General features: G+C 42.0%; 2 protein-coding genes across 2 annotated transcripts; both read right to left on the bottom strand.

Annotated features, from left to right (window-relative positions):
* Positions 1-6,709: 6,709 nt before the first annotated feature.
* LOC145946434 (uncharacterized) lies at positions 6,710-7,454 on the bottom strand. Its single transcript, XM_083056049.1, has 2 exons — positions 7,381-7,454; positions 6,710-7,271 (listed from the first exon to the last, which is right to left on the bottom strand). The coding sequence occupies exons 1-2, from the start codon at positions 7,452-7,454 to the stop codon at positions 6,710-6,712; spliced, it is 636 nt and encodes a 211-aa protein (XP_082912175.1).
* An 8,619-nt stretch (positions 7,455-16,073) lies between these two features.
* LOC145946497 (uncharacterized) lies at positions 16,074-16,649 on the bottom strand. Its single transcript, XM_083056106.1, has one exon. The coding sequence runs from the start codon at positions 16,647-16,649 to the stop codon at positions 16,074-16,076; it is 576 nt and encodes a 191-aa protein (XP_082912232.1).
* Positions 16,650-17,255: the final 606 nt, after the last annotated feature.

Genomic DNA, 17,255 nt, shown 5'->3' with positions numbered 1-17,255 from the left:
AAGTTTGCCAATCAGCGCGTGGCTACAACGAAAGGCAACGTAGGCGCCGCCTACTGGGTGGGGAGCGCGGGATCGGCGAGTAGCGAGACAAAGTGGGGCGAAGCGAATGTAGCATGTCTCTGCTCTTTTTTGTACGTTTTGCGGAGCTCTTAAAATTTGATTATTCTCGATACTCTCGGTAATGTGGAATATTTCATTTTTCCATCTCGTTAGCTGTCTCCATATTTGTGTTTAGAAATACTTTTTCTTTGAAGAGAAAGGTCACATGAGTTGTAGTTCGGAGATCGAGCAGGCCACGGACTAGTATTGAATCCTTCCCATCCTTGAGAAAAATTTTTATCGAAGTAATGGCGGATGATACTTTTGAATAAGATTCATTGAAATTAATATTTCATAGATATATCATGATTTTCGCTGAATATTATTTAAATCTAGTAAAAACCAAATTATAGAAGTTGGATTTTGTATGTCGATAAATGTACCTTTACAAGAAACATTTTAGGAACGTTTAATATCCACATTCTCTTATCATTATCATTACTGCAGCCATTTGGAAATCTATTTCTTACTCGAATGAGATCTTTTCAACATCGAATTCCGTAAATATTTGGTATGGATTGCCGAGAAATCAAATAGTAAGTAGGTATTTTAAACTGAAATAAAATTAAAATTTAATTGTAATTTAAATTAATTAAATTGAAACTATTTTTATTGTTTCCTTTTTAATCATTTCTCTAATGTAACTTTTTTTATTATCTTTCGTCTGTCTATCGATTTGAATTATTTTTTTATTTAATCAATGCAATAAACATTTTCTTTCTAGAAAAATAATGTGTAATCGTTATGTTATTGTTTACTTTTATTACTAGTATTGTTCCTTTTTAATTATTTTTCTTATTGACATAAACTTATTGACAGGACTTAGATCGAACTTTTTATATTATCACGCTTGAACTCTCAAAAGTAGTCTCGATTTCTTAGAAAATAATCTGCCAGATTTGTTAGTTCCGGCAGAGAATAATTTAGAAGAGGTAACATTAAATAGATGAGCTACGATATTCATGCACGATGACGCACTTGCCCATTCTGCACGTAAGAATTATTTTTATTATAAAAATATTTATTTTGAATATGTATAATATATCTTTACTCTTATTTTATTATTATTATATTTATATTATTATTTATTTTTATTTCATTATTATAAAAATGTTTATAATTATTATTTTATTGCGTAGTTTAATAGAATCTATCGAAATTGTGAAGATCGCTATCTCAGTTTCAATACTGTATTCTACTCTCAGGACTTAATTTTTATATCATGTTCACACATCAAGACTAAAAATCTTAATAAAAGTAGCCATTACTACATACATATGTATTATAATGTTTTCATACATGAAGAAAGTTTTTTTTTGTTAAATATGTTAAAAATAAAAACATACTTTGCGCTTAAAATAAATTTAATATTTAAGTCCAATTATCGGAACCACTTTTAATATTAATTTCAATGAATCTTATTCAAAAGTATCATCCGCCATTACTTCGATAAAAATTTTCCTCAAGGATAGGAAGGATTCAGTACTAGTCCGTGGCCTGCTCGATCTCCGGACTACAACTCATGTGACCTTTCTCTTCAAAGAAAAAGTATTTCTAAACACAAATATGGAGACAGCTAACGAGATGGAAAAATTAAATATTCCACACTGCCGAGAGTATCGAGAATAATCAAATTTTAAGAGCTACGCAAAACGTACAAAAAAGAGCAGAGACATGCTACATTCGCTTTGCCCCACTTTGTCCCGCGCTCCCCACCCAGTAGGCGGCGCCTACGATGCCTTTCGTTGTAGCCACGTGCTGATTGGCAATTTATAGCGTAAAAAATAAAGCTCAGATAAAAAAATGGCTCAGGACTTTTCGATTTAGTTTGTTGTCCTGCACCTGATGGTGTGCTTCGTATACGTTTGTTTAGTTACACCCTGTATACATATATATATGTATATATTGTGACGCCGTCACGACCTGCATCCCTCCGGCCGAAATCGGGGCAGAGCGGCCACGCCAAGCGAGAGAGAGTACGAGAGCCACACCGATTTTCCCCGGAGAGACGGTTTGCGATAGCGTGGATATTATAGATTTTAATTCGCGTTTTATTTTCAATTTTTTTACATCATACTGGGAGCCTTGCTGAGGACATAATAGCAAGGACAAAATAGCGAGAACGAAAGCACGATCGACAATCTTGGTGGGACCACAAAAACAGCCCGGAGCAGGTTTATCAAGCGGGAAAATTCGGCCGATCCAAGGACGCCACCGTTACCGCGCGAAGCGCGCACATTCTCGAGGCGACGCAAGGACACCCTCGAAGAGGGCGAATAACCCACCCGCACTGCCGAGACTAAAAAGTATTCGGCCGCCATCCAGCGGAGCCGAGAAAACCCAGATCAGCCGCGCCTCTTAACATCACGAGACCCAAGGGCCGGCGAGGCTACCGAAAAAGTAGCCTAATTAGCGCCGGGAACAATTATCGCGGGTTACCGATAAGAGCGCTGTTGCCCTAAGTACGGCCGTGCGTAGACCGCGCGACAACGATAAGTCGTGCGACGCGGTAATTGGGTGGGCGTCCGCGCAACCCGTTTCGCGCAGGATCGAGCCCCGATATCGATTCGGGGCAGTAGATCCCTCACTTTCGTACTGCCTGTCGTGCTTGTCGCGTGCCCGCTCCCGAGAATCAGTTGTTACCAAAGAACGAGGGAAAAGCTGAACTAACAAAGGCGAATAGAGCCCCAAGGGAGAGAAAAATCTTATCGGTAAGGCTACCCGTGCCGTAAGTCTAGAATTACGTTTGTGTAAGTCCGAGCCTCGACCGTTCTAGCGCCGCGGCGTCGCGAGTAATTTTGGTGATTTTGGTGTTCGCGAGTAGATATACTATGAGAGTTCTAACCCAGGTCCTCTGAGGGGGGTGCGGGGCGCGGGGGGTTCTCCTGGGCGAGGGGTATGACGTCATGCGGGTGGAGGGGATGTTTCGACAAAGAAGGGGGGGGTCTAAGCATGTTCGGCAACTGATTATTTTTGTGATTTATGGCTACCCGAAGCCATAAAACTATGTTTTTCATTTTATGGACATTTTATCATTAGGAAAGGAATGAAGATTTTAGGGCCGACGCTGCGACGAACATGTCAAACGTTATTTATAGGGGTGCAAATGTAAAAGCGTTGACGTTCGGCAGCTTTGTACCCTCGCGGAAAATTTCCCATAAAAACATTTTTCTTAATATTTTTTAAGGAAGAATGCAACGTATCGGCGTCAACGTTCGGCAGTTTTGTTTTAGCACCTAACCTTCGCAGAAAATCAGTCGTAAACGAGAGCGAAACATTTTCCTTAATATTTTTTTTTTAAGGAAAAATTGCGATTTTGAGAGGGATGGGGGTTGAAGCTTATGGAGAGCGGGTCTATCTCAGCAACGTTCGTCATAAAGTCTCGAACAGTCAACGTGTCAGTGCGTGAAAAAAGTGTAAAACAGTTTTTAAAAAAATGGAATTTATTGGAGAGATATTTGGGCGGCGCTTCTTTGAATCTCTAATTACGGGGCTATTCCAGAATGCCCCCTTCCTGGGGACACCATATACAGGGTGTCCGGTAATAGTCGCATCAACCGTCGTGTGCAGGTAGAGCTAGTTAAACTGAGTAGAAAAGTCCTCTACCATTTTGCGATATTCTCAATAATAAGAGAGAAATAAATTAAAGAAAATCAGCCAATTCGCGCGATGATAAGCGTGCGGCGAGAAGAGACAGCCCACTCGGGGGTCCAGAGTTAGCGCTACTCGTATGGAGTTACTGTCTTTTGTAAAGCGCTCCACCCCGCTTCATCGCGCGCTTAGCAACCGTGTAACATTATACTGTTTCTTTTCGCCGCATGCTTAGTAACGACATAAAACTGGGCTGTCTCTTCTCGCCGTCGTCACGCGAATTGGCCGATCTTTATTAATTAATATCTCTCTTATTATTGAGAATATCGCAAAATGGTAGAGGACTTTTCTACTCGGTTTAACTAGCTCTACCTGCACACGACGGTTGATGCGACTATTACCGGACACCCTGTATATTTCGAGAGGAGTTTGAAGGAAGACGATTCATTGAATGTGTTGTAAGGGCCATATTCTGCCTCTTCGCAATGTCGGTAAGGCTTATTATATACATATACAGGGTGATTCGAAACAACCGTTTGTCCTTAAAATGTCGTATTCCTGAATGAATTCTGAGACGATTTTTCCTTTGCCAAAATTTTATCCGAAGCTTAGTTTTCAAATTATAAAAGGAAAAATTTAGCGAATTACGGCACGGGTACGGCCGGTAGGCAGGAGCGGCGCAACTCATCCGACGCGGGCGATTACGCGAAGCGCTCGTTGCGATCAGCTGTTATCTCCACGCGATGTGTGTGTGTGTGTGTGTGTGTGTACATACACCCTCTTTCTCTCTCTATCTCTCTCTCTTACTTATTCTTACCTTATAGAGATGTCTTCTGATGAATAATTGTACGACTGGAATGGATCACAACGTTGACGTTGACACAGACGTTGACACACCGTGACACACCGAATAATAAACGATTCTTTTTTTATAAATTGTATTATCGACACTTTGATGAATACACTCACGCAATCAGAGAGAATTTTCTCTTAGAATTTACCCTGAGAATCATGATAATCATGGGACAATATGGTATGGAAAGAATTTTTTCAAAATTTCTCTGATTAATATTTATCACATTAAAAATAATAATATCTATCATAATAAAATATAAAATATGTTTGATTAATTTTACTATGCAGTTTAGTAAAATGAATCAAACATATTTTATATTTTATTATGATAGATATTATTATTTTTAATGTGATAAATATTAATCAGAGAAATTTTCATAAAATTTTTTCCATACCATATTGTCCCATGATTATCATGATTCTCAGGGTAAATTCTAAGAGAAAATTCTCTCTGATTGCGTGAGTGTATTCATCAAAGTGTCGATAATACAATTTATAAAAAAAGAATCGTTTATTATTCGGTGTGTCACGGTGTGTCAACGTCTGTGTCAACGTCAACGTTGTGATCCATTCCAGTCGTACAATTATTCATCAGAAGACATCTCTATAAGGTAAGAATAAGTAAGAGAGAGAGATAGAGAGAGAAAGAGGGTGTATGTACACACGCGCACACACACACACACACACACACACACACACACACACACACACACACACACACACATCGCGTGTAGATAACAGCTGATCGCAACGAGCGCCTCGCGTAATCGCCCGCGTCGGATGAGTTGCTCCTGCCTACCGGCCGTACCCGTGCCGTAATTCGCTAACTATTTCCTTTTATAACTTAAAAACTAAACTTCGGATAAAATTTTGGCAAATGAAAAATCGTCTCAGAATTCATTCAGGAATACGACATTTTAAGGACAAACGGTTGTTTCGAATCACCCTGTATATTAATTTTTTTTTATTTTAATTAATTTAATTTTTGTTTTTTTAATTTAATTTTCTTATGTTGTTTTTATTAATTATTAATGATATTAATATTTTTTCCAGAGCTTTATGATGTCTGACGTTCAAATTGATGGTTTTGTGAATGTAGAAAGAAGGAGAGATGTGAGGTACTGGCGGCGGGTGGATCGTGAACTTCATGATTGGTTGTGGGGTGACCTCCCCAAACAAAACAATAATCATTTCGATTATGAGGATCGCTTCAACTTGAGACCAATGTTTGGGGAGGAGCCATATCCAGAGGATGAAGATTGGAATTGGTATGTGTCTTTCTTTTAATAAATTAAAATATTAATATGTAAATAATAATATATTTAATATATAATTTGTTGTAGAAGAAGCCCTACCCGGCTGCCCCCACCGCTGCCACCATCGCGCCGCTACATATATATATTTTATATCATATTATTAATAATCATATATTTTTTTATTATATATATATATTTTAAATTTAAATTTTTAATTTTAATAACACAAACACACACACAATTATCAATATTACACATACTCATTTTAAGAATAAAAATTATTTTAAATATTAAAAAAAATATATATAGTTTATTTTAGAATAATTCCTCTTTCCATCTATATTAAAATATTATTAAAAATTCTCTCTCGCGAACACCTCGCGCTCTCCTTCGCTTCATCATCTCTCGCAACATCTCTCTCTCATGCATATACGCCTCTCTTGCAATATCTCGCTCGCGTGCGCCTCGCGCTCTCTCTTTCTCTCCTTCGTTGCATCATCTCTCGCGTGCGCCTCTCGCTATCTCTGTCTCTCACGTTCACCTCGCGCTCTCTCTCTCTCTCCTCGCTGCGCCTCGCGTCATCTCTCTCTCTCTCCTCGCTGCGCCTCGCGTCATCTCTCTCGCGCTACTTCTCTCATGGTCCCTAGCCTCTCGGTCCCTAGCCTCTCGGTCCCTAGCCTCTCGGTCCCTAGCCTCTCAGTCCCTAGCCTCTCGGTCTCTAACCTGGCGTTCCCTCCTCCCCGCATGACGTCATCCCCCGCAAGGATTGTGCAACGAGCTACGTATGAGAGTTGGGAGCTTACGGGTGGGAGAAAGATGGAGAATGGAAATGCATGCAAAGAAATTACATCATAATTTAGACTTAAAAACTCTTTATTCTTCTTTTAAATATTTTTTTTTCTTACATATTATGGACTAAAAACTAAAGCTGCCAGCTCGCAATCGATGAGCTGATGCTTGTTAAAGGCGTCGCTCGCGCGTATTACATTTGATACTTCTTCAGGATTCGTTACATTGGACGCGATATTTGAAAATTGCGTAAACTTGATATCGACTGTATTGGTAATTTTAACCAATCGGTCAAAAGTTACATCAATGCATGGATCGAGATCGAACATACGGTGTAACGTCGATTCGATCATCATCATGCATACATTTGAAGATTCAAGACTTATTAACTTGGCGTCGTTAATCGTATGAACTCGCACTGTTAACGGTCCAACGCTTATAAAACTGTAGGCATCTTTAGAATCGTTTCGAAGCAGATTCTGAATATTGTGACGTTGCTCGTAGAGTCCTTTCCACGCTTCGAGAGATAGTATAAGTTCCTTTCCTCGATAATCTCCTATGGCGATTTCCACGTAACTCGGTGGATCCACTTTGATACCAATTTCGAGGAATTTAAATTCCGTAGCAGTCAATGCATATCGTCTACCTAGTATACGAACTGCACGAGGCTCCAACGAAATGCTGTAAAAATGAAATTAGTTTGAAAAATAATACAATTTGTAAAAATATAAAGACATAAAAATAGAAAAATAGAAAAAGTTAAACTTACTTGTCGCATTTGTTCTCAAACGATGGAGTTTCATTACGATTCGGTATGTAATTATTCACATATCTGCCGGAGCTGCTTCTTTCAGCGTAGTACATATTTCCAGATTTTAAAAGTGAAACCACCAGTATGAACGGTTAACGCTACACTGATCGTATAAAGAAATTAATCGAGTGTTGTACATGACGCTTATTTTTAAAAGTAGTGGGGTAAATGTGGTGGGGGATTCTAGAATACTATTGGCGCTATGAAATTTAGGAGAAGGGGAAACGGCGCTCGGATAAAAAGAATTCTTAGAAACGATTCGTGAGGAAAGGATTGAGGAAGGGGAATAAGAGATAAAACACATTAATGTTTAAATATTTTATTTTTCCAAATCTTGCAATTCTTTCTGGCGTTGCGACCACCAGTTAAATATTTTGAATACATTTTGTAATGCGCAATTCTTAACATGTTTTCCACATCGCATAGTGTTTTTAACATCTAGATTATTTAGAGACTCGATATCGTCGTAATCAGCATCCAAGGTCTCAATAATGAAACCGTTTCCCGAATCATCCAATATATCGGCTAACCATTCTCGCTTTTCAAGTCCTTTTACATATACGAGAATGGATTCTTCTTCTTCTTCATGTCCACCAACGATAGCTGTTGTAATCAAACGCTGAGCCATGCTATATGGAACGTTTCCATCTATCCATTGTAATCCATGATGATTTCGAGTCAACCATGAGGCTTGGTGTCTCTCAGATTTTATGAGCACACCCCATGGTACAGGACATGCGAAAAAATAATGTGACAAAATAAATCCTCTTCTCAGGATTGCCGCTTCCTTTACAATGAATTGTTTATTGAGGATAAATCCCTGTAGATCCACAAACGTTGGTACGGACATGACGAGATCTCTCTCTTCGATGTATCAGTTAAAAAGAAGAATGACAACTATCTTATAACACTTTGATTTATATTCTGCTATGCTTCCCCCTCTCTCTAAATTGTTGGTGCGTTTAGGTGATTTTGCGCACAACGTTGGTCAACGGGTTGTACTGGATCACGCGATCGTGTATGATGAGACAGTACGCAGTGGTATTCATCGGCACATTCTCCTTACACTCGAATTCCAATCTCACATCCACGGTTGCGCTCTTGACCGACTCGTTTTGTCGAGAACAATCGATGATCACGAACGGACCGTTACGTAGAAACAATGAGACGGTGAGACTCGGCTCGAGATACTCGTATCCATAATAGTTCTTGCAGAAACGCGCATACGTATCGTACAGAATCGACCATCTGTTTTTATCGAAATCCAGATTCATATCGTCGTACGGATAACATTCCGAGTTCAGATAGAGTTTCACATTGGTCATCTTGCAATCGTCGAATCGACTCATATCCTCAGACATGTTTTTCCAACCTGTCTGCAGAGCGAAGATAACATATCGTGGCTTCTCCAGCTGAGTCGCTGTCTTAATGGCCCATGAATGCTTGGTTGTACGCTGCAATAGCGGATATTCATACAGATCCCACGAGCGAAAACCCATGCTGAGGTAATGTCCGCTTTCCAGAGCGCGCAGCATCGACAGCTTCTTAATCTCGCTCAACAACACATGTGGCATTCGCCATTGTATCTTGAATATGTTGATCACAGGCTCCAGCGTCGAATCTCCAACAAGACAATTGTTGTCGTTGCGCGATCGTATTAAGATTAACTCACGAGCGTTAATCACCACTCGTCTGTAATCCTCACAAAATCCCAATAACATGTAGAGCGGTACGCAAAAATTGAAGTTTCCATTCGCAGTAGTCGGATCAGTCCAGCCGGCGTTTCTCATAATCACGCTTCTATCGGATGATATCGTTACATAGTTTTTGAGCAAACTTGTTATTCCCACGTTTCTGTTGCGATCTATCTCCACGCCATCGAGTTCGTATCGAATCTCATCGAACATGAATGCGACACAATTATTTCCCAGTATCACAGCAGATCCTTCGGCTTTATTTATCTTTAGTTCTCCCTCGATGTATAGGAAACTTTCATACGGCAACGTATACAGATCCTGTTGTTGTATGGGTATTCTTATCTCATCACTGTGTGAATGTTGTGTTAGCGAACGGGTTGTACGTGTGAGTCTCGATCTTGACGATGCGATCGTCGAAGATTGGCTCGTCTCCAATGTTGAGGATGTCGGTCATTGTTCAGATGTTTCGCACCGCGAATCCCAAAGATTGTAAAAACGCAACGTTTGATGCGTTCAGTTTCTTTTTCTTAGTGCAACCGGATGATTGGATATTATAGTGAATGCCGACGTTGTTGTTGTTGTCGCTGGCTCCGTAAAGATTGTGTTATCTCTCGTGTCTTTCGATCCGTTCAACACGAGCATCTCATACGCCACACACGTACGTTATCGTTGTCGTCGTCGTACGTGCAATCTAATGGTGATCTCTTCTCCTCGAAAATCGAGCAATCGTCTGTCCTGGTCGACAACGCGTAATGTTAAATCCGTAATGCTCCGCACGATGATCGGCAGGTAAATGATGTGCGCCGGTGTTTCCGATATCTTATATCCTGGTGGTACCCTCGGTGAAAATTCATGTATCGTATGAACGAGTTTACCGTTGCTGTACGCGCCCGCGGTCACATTACATTCTACGCGGATAATGTTCACGTTGATAATATTAATCGGCATGTCCGACTTGTACCATTTTCGCGGCTGTAGTATACGGTTCGAGAATCCTAGCAGCGATCCAATGTTGTTAGGCTTGCTAAAATTCATTCTGTAGGCGCATTTAATCTCGCTCCTCATCGTATTATAATTAGCGCGGAGCACTATCGGATATTCTCCATCTTCAAAGTCACCGTCGTCATTCGTCCGAATATGCGGTCAGTGTGTCGGAATATGGTGTCAGCGTGTTTTTTATCATCGTCACGAACAGCGTGTCGCGGACGTTTTCGTGAAATTGCATGTTTCAAAAACTCAAAAATGTATCGCTTGCAGCTCGTACGATCCCTCGGGAATCGTAATTTCCGCGTCATCTTTGCCAAACTAAAATTTATTATTCGAGGAATTCACGTTCGATATCATATGATAAGTCTCAAAATCCGCTAAACCTAGCTCGTATTCATCGTCGCTCAAATCTACGGCGGGAAAGTAGTTTACCGCGAGAACACTACTCTTCCCGGTCAGTGTGAATGTCATAGACATGTTGACAAAGCTGTTAAACGAATACTGAGTTAAATAGCGCAATGTCAGTCTTTAAATTCACGTGCATCGACCGCTCGGAGAAACTGTAAGCACAATTGTCCACAGATGCTTTGATTGTAAGTTTGAACAGGTGTGTAATTGTATTGTATCTTTGTCACATTTAAATATCGCACCAATTCATTCGGCGGTCGAAGATTGCTGAAACTGTCAAAATATATAGCGCGATCCCCCCTCTTTGCATACGCTACCCAATGAGTACCCGATCCTTCAGCGTTATCCAACTTTACGATGCCGCTCTCGTTTCGATATATACCACCAATCGGTAATGAATCACGCATGAAAACACCTCTAAAATACGGAATGTGCATACGTTTTGCCAGTTGTAGCAATTGTATGTTGGTAGTTACGCCCTGTGGCATTTTTAGCGTCTCTTTGACGTTTTTTTCCCCTTTTTTCTCGTTGAAACTCCTCGTCCGTGTTTGTATGGAGCGAGATACAACCCGTGACCTTCCATGGCGCGATTGTGATGTAGCATCTCTTGCAACTGACGTTGTGCAGCTTTTCCGTCGTTCACCATCTTTGCTACACCAGCCGCTCCACCGACCAGAGATCCGAGCGCGCCTAACATTGGTAGAATCGGTAATACACCCCCACGTTTCGCTACCGGAAGTATTCGTTTCTTCGCCATCTTTTTCTTCGTCTTCGTCTTTGTCGTCTTCAGGCTCATACCGAACTTCGTCTTGGCTTTCATCGCTGCCCAGACAGCTGTGGCGGCGGCTCTCTCACCGAGAGTCGAATCTCTCGCAACGATGCGAGTTTGCGCTTCCTTGGCGAGTATGCTATCAGCCGCGTGTCTCTCGATGAGATCGTTGCTTCGAGAGTACGCTATATCGTGTTCACGGCACGCCGCGTCCAATGGGTTGATACCTCGATCGCCTCTGGCTAATCGCTTTTGTAGTCGCGTGCCCGGACCGCAAAACTGATAGCCGGGGATATGGAATTCGATCGGAAGTGCGTTTATCGCGAGATTTAATAGGCCTCTACCTATTTTCGTTGACATTCGCTGCAATCTTTTATCATCGGCGCTGGACCGTCAATGTGCGTTCGCTGCCACGGTCGATTGTAATGTTCGAAACAGCGGCGATAGATTTGAACCTCCAAATCCGCCTTTATATGTTCCGGAAGCTTGTCCCACACGCAGTGGACGTAATTGCCGCACATTCGCAATGAAACTGTTTTCGACACAAATTGTAGCTGTTCAGCGCTCAAATTACAAATATCGTAAGGACTTGATAGCAGCACAAACATTTTTTCGTTACTGAGCATTCGCGGTTCCGCGCAGCTATAAATAGGCAGACGTTCGATCCAGTCAGGAGTGTGAAAATGAATTTCGTGCGACAACCTTTCGCGATACGCGTGACGAATTACGACGCCAGATTACGATCGATGGGGGACAACGCGGAGATGCGTAGACACGGTACGATACCGCCGACTACTATACGCGCGATCGTTTGCGGCCCCTCGAATTGCGGTAAAACTAACGTGTTGATTAGTTTGATAGAAAGCCCGCACGGCGTCCGCTTTGAAAACGTGTACGTGTACTCAAAGTCGCTGCAACAGCCAAAATATCGGTATCTGGAGAATTTGTTGACGTCGATCGATGAAATCGGCTATTTTACATTCTCCAATAACAGTGATTTTCAACGTCATTCCACCGAGCGAAGCATGTCCAAACTCGATTTTCGTTTTCGATGACGTGGCGTGCGACAAACAAAATACGATAAGAGAATACTTTTCAATGGGACGCCACTCGAACGTCGACTGCTTCTATCTCTGTCAAACATATGCAAGAATACCGAAACATCTTATACGCGACAACGCAAACCTGCTAATCTTGTTTAAACAGGATGGTACCAACTTGAAACATGTGTACAACGATCACGTGAATACCGACATGTCATACGAGGATTTTAGTGAATTATGTCGTACTTGTTGGCAGCAAAAGTATGGATTCCTAGTAATAGACAAGGATAGCTCGCTTACGAACTGCCGATACAGAAACGGATTTAACGTGTTCGCGATACCACAAAACAATTAGTCGTTGCCGATGTTCTGTCGAGAGAGGTGAAACACGAGCTTTCGACACTCTACCGACATGGCTGAGAACGATAATATTCGCGAGCGTGAAAAGATAGCGAAGGAGATTGCGAAAGCGAGTGAATCAATCCGCAAGAAACATCGCGCTTTGAAGACCGGTAAGATCGATGACGATATCGCGGTCAAGACCCATTTTAGACCTATTATTGAGCCGCTACAAAAGATTGTCGACAACTCGATCGCGGTGGAAAACGAGCCGGAAAGTACCACAAAGATTAAAATATTACCCATCAAGCGGTACAAGGAGGAGGAGGAGGAAGAGGAGAAGGATGATGCGACACCGAAAAAGAGGAAAGGGTCAAACCCGAATCGCTCATCGACACCGCGTACATCGGATGCTTTACTGGATGAACCGATAATAACCTCTACACCGTTCGCGACAACGAGAATCGTACAACCTATAATACCCGAAACACTCGCAAACGAAAATGTTTTCGAAACCTCGGGCAGCACACTCGAAACATCGTTTGTTCGAAACACATTACAAACGCTGGAAGGTCAAGAAATGTTGCGAAAACACTTGGGACCACTGGGACAAGAATACATGAGCACTCTCCTCGGTGGCGACAAAGAAAGGAAAATCGATCACGTGTACGGTGTCTATTTCGACAAGGATGAAATGCGTCGATGCAAGGATGAATGCTCGGTAACAAACGATTCGACATTGACAAATATGACTCTATAATTATAGACAAAGTGAGGTACATTGGTACACCAGGATTATACGAGTTGATCTTCAAGAGAATTCCCGATGATGACATTTACACGGAGGATGATATGCATAAATACAAGAGCATATTATTGGCGACGAACGCGCATAAACACAATTATGACACACAAGGCCAATTACGAAGCAACAGGGGATACAAGTACAAACATATAATCGCACCATTGATATCGATTGAAAAGAAAAATTCTGGAAAGGGAGTATTCATGCCTCACGCGATGGCACTAACCGACAATAAGATCGATTACATACACTGGGATGACCCCAACGAGCTAGTGGATCGGGTACGATTGCTGGACGCTTCGCGCCGAGCTGGCCACAACGCTCACGACAATGAGATCCTGTCGATCATTGAGGAACTTCGCGAAGCAGGCATTATTATAAATTGAATGGTGTCTCGACAAATCGAATCAGTCGATCAGCGTCACTCGTATCGAAAAAAAAAATGCCTATCAACAAATTTGGATTATTCGAACCAAGAAATGATGCAACCGGCACAAGCGGTTCTTGGGATAGATTGGTGAAAAGTTATGTGCACGAAAACGCTCTGTGTCGCGTCGTTACGGACGCAAGGTCGCGGAAGATTCGTCGTGTAGCGCAACCTGAGGCTGACACCGATGCCGTCAACAAACTGTATGTGGAATCCTGCGTTAAAAGATTGATGAATCAACAGAAAGAATCAGATGAGAAGCTGACTTCGTTCGAGAAGGATGTGCGGGCAATACAGATTGTGATAAACGAACTTCAACGCGCGGCTAACGCTAACTCAGAAACGACTATCAACCTGAATGAGCAGCAGTGAACGGGTTAGGAGCGGCTCGAACGGTTATCGAACATCTACGAAGGGTTATCGAACGGCTACGAACAATTATCGAACAGCTACGAAGGATTATCGAACTACTATCTAACTACAATGAGTGGTAGTGGTAGTGAACGGCCTAGCAACAGCTGCGAACAAGGCTACCAACAACTCAAGCAGGGCTGCGAACGAGGCTATGAACGGCCTAGCAACAGCGAACGAGGCTACCAACAACTCAAGCAGGGCTGCGAACGAGGCTATGAACAAGTCATTAACGGCTACATGCAAGGCTATAAACAACTCAAGCAGGGCTGCGAACGGGTCAGTAACGGTTGCGAACGGGTCAGGAAAGGTTACGAACGGGTTAGAAACGACTGTGAACAAGGCAGCGAACGAATCAAGAACGATTTTCGAATGGGTCAAGAACGGAAATAAACAACGCAAGAACGGCTCAAGAACGGCTACGAACGACTACGAACGACTACGAACGGCTCAGAAACGGCTTTGAACGGGTCAGAAACGACTACGAACGGCTCAAGAACGGCTACGAACGGGTCAGGAACGGCTGCGAACGGGTCAGGAACGGCTACGAACGGGTCAAGAACGGCTACGAACGGCTCAGGAACGGCTCAAGAACGGCTATTGAAGAACGGCAAACGAAAATGAATCATAAAACGAGCGACAAACGGCGATCGAGAAAAACTGACGAAGCGAAGAAACAACATAGTTTGGAGAGACGGCAGTTGGTGAACGAACTGTACGCGCCGGCAAGGAAAAATTTTCCCCGAAGACATGTTATAGTGCGGGGATACGATGATCTCTGGCAAGCCGACATCGTCGAGATGCGTCCGTATTCTCGTTTCAACAAAGGTTATCACTACATACTCACCGTCATCGATGTGTTGAGCAAATACGCGTGGGCCATACCACTCAAGAGTAAAGGTGGAAGCGAGACGGCTGACGCTATCGCCGAGATAATTCGAGATAGCAAGAGATGCCCGAGAAACATGCAAACCGATATGGGGAAGGAATTTTACAACGCCGACGTGCAACGGCTTATGCGGAAACATGACATCAATCATTATTCTACATATTCGGTAATGAAGGCATCGGTCGTTGAGCGATTCAATCGTACGCTGAAGAACGACATGTGGAAGATGTTTACGCTGAACGGAACTTACAAGTGGATCGACGCGTTGTCGGAACTCGTATCGGATTACAACGCGCGCAAGCATCGAACGATCGGCATGCGACCCGCCGACGTCACCCCCGCGATCGCTGATAAACTTTTAAAAACGGTATATAGTAACATAAAGATTGCCGCTCCGGCGAAATTCAAAGTAGGTGACCCGGTACGCGTTAGCAAGTACAAGAAACTTTTTGAGAAGGGTTACACACCAAATTGGACAACCGAAGTATTTAAAATTGTTAAAGTGCAGCGTACTAATCCCGTAACCTATCTACTCGAGGACCATCGCAAAACATCTGTCGCTGGAGCGTTTTACGAGCATGAGTTGCATAGCGCGTATTATCCGGACGTATATCTCGTGGTGAAAGTACTGCGCAGGAGGGGTGACGAGGTTTACGTGAAATGGCTGGGATTTGACAATTCGCACAATTCTTGGATAAATAAGGACAATGTGATTTAATTCAAACTGTTTATTAATTCCTCAATATTAGAAATATATAATGTGTACAACATATAAAAAATATTTGAAATATTAAAATATACATGAAATATGTGAAATACAAAATCTTTATTAATACATCCTTTCCGTTACAATATATGAAATACATACACATATGTTACATTATATTACATTATATTTTATAAAGGTATCTGGTAATGTCCCCATGGTAATGTGTCAGTCGAATCAGGTATGATATACCGCTTATCGTCGTACGGACTTAGAGCAATTTTTGTCTCGCAGATGGTATACACTTCATGCAATTTCGATCTTATACATGACTGCTGACGTGTCATTTCAATCACGTCATTCAGGCACCGCGTATAATCGTCGAATGTTATCGTTCTCGCGACAACGTTACTTTTGACATCTTTTGCTTTTTTAGTGTCCTTTTTGCCATCCACTGGCAAAGCGTACATTTTTGCTCTGAGCCCGACGAATTCGGTCATTATGGCTCCGTTATTCTCGTCTTTCATCAAGCCTGGCACCTTTTTGTTTGCATGCGCTATACTGTACGCGTTGTCAATTGGATAATCGCTCGTATCGAATCTAGCGATATCGCGTTTCATATTTTCATACACGTCTTCGCATTTAATATGGTATATTAAACTGTCGGTGTCAGTGTACATTATCCGGCATCTTTCACGATAGAGCGGTGACATATACTCGTAGTGAAATTCGTACAGACACACTTTCGATATGTCGAGTATACACATACCAACATAGATTGATTTGTTAAATTTTACTTCTAGTTTACGTAATTCTACGGCAATTAAATTTTCCGAAAAGATGCTTCTACTGTGAAAATTTGGTTTAGCAATCATCGCCTCTGCTCCGTATCGTCCGTCCCAATGTGTGATGAGTTTTACATCTACATGATTACGCACATTTTCCATAGTTTTGCCAAATACTGCATTGTTCATTAATTTGTACAAATTTTTCTCAAAATCATTTTTCGCTTGTGTTCTAAATTTTGTATTTAGTTCAATGTAATCGTGGAGCCATGCGGATTGAGTAAATTGTAATACGCGATGTATCTTTACGATATGAAGACCGTGACGCGTGCACTGCTGCAGGTTGCGGTAGTGTATGACGTAACGCTTCTTATCATATAGCGTTGCGAGAAGCATATCTTCCCGCTTGCCGGGCGGTTTGTCACGTGTCGGGCAAAACGGTAGGTCAGTGTGCGTGTCGTGAAGATGTTGTGGATACTCTAAATCTACTTCGAGGATATAGCCTGTAGGTGAATCGAGCGCTATTGACGAGATGTCAAAGTTAGATACATCGTCGACCCATCGAAAATCGGCATATGGCAATGGTTG

Source organism: Prenolepis imparis, unplaced genomic scaffold (genome assembly GCF_030444845.1).
Source record: "Prenolepis imparis isolate NDT839.2.m4 unplaced genomic scaffold, iyPreImpa1.0 SCAF_16, whole genome shotgun sequence".
NCBI lineage: Eukaryota > Metazoa > Arthropoda > Insecta > Hymenoptera > Formicidae > Prenolepis > Prenolepis imparis.
This window is presented reverse-complemented; position numbering and strand designations above follow the sequence as displayed.

Bases quoted from the DNA above. Each gene is read 5' to 3' on its own strand.
- LOC145946434 (XM_083056049.1), bottom strand. From the start codon at position 7,454: ATGTACTACGCTGAAAGAAGCAGCTCCGGCAGATATGTGAATAATTAC. The intron at 7,272-7,380 runs GTTTGAGAACAA...TCATTTTTACAG, and splicing joins AATCGTAATGAAACTCCATC to CATTTCGTTGGAGCCTCGTG.
- LOC145946497 (XM_083056106.1), bottom strand. From the start codon at position 16,649: ATGTGTATACTCGACATATCGAAAGTGTGTCTGTACGAATTTCACTAC.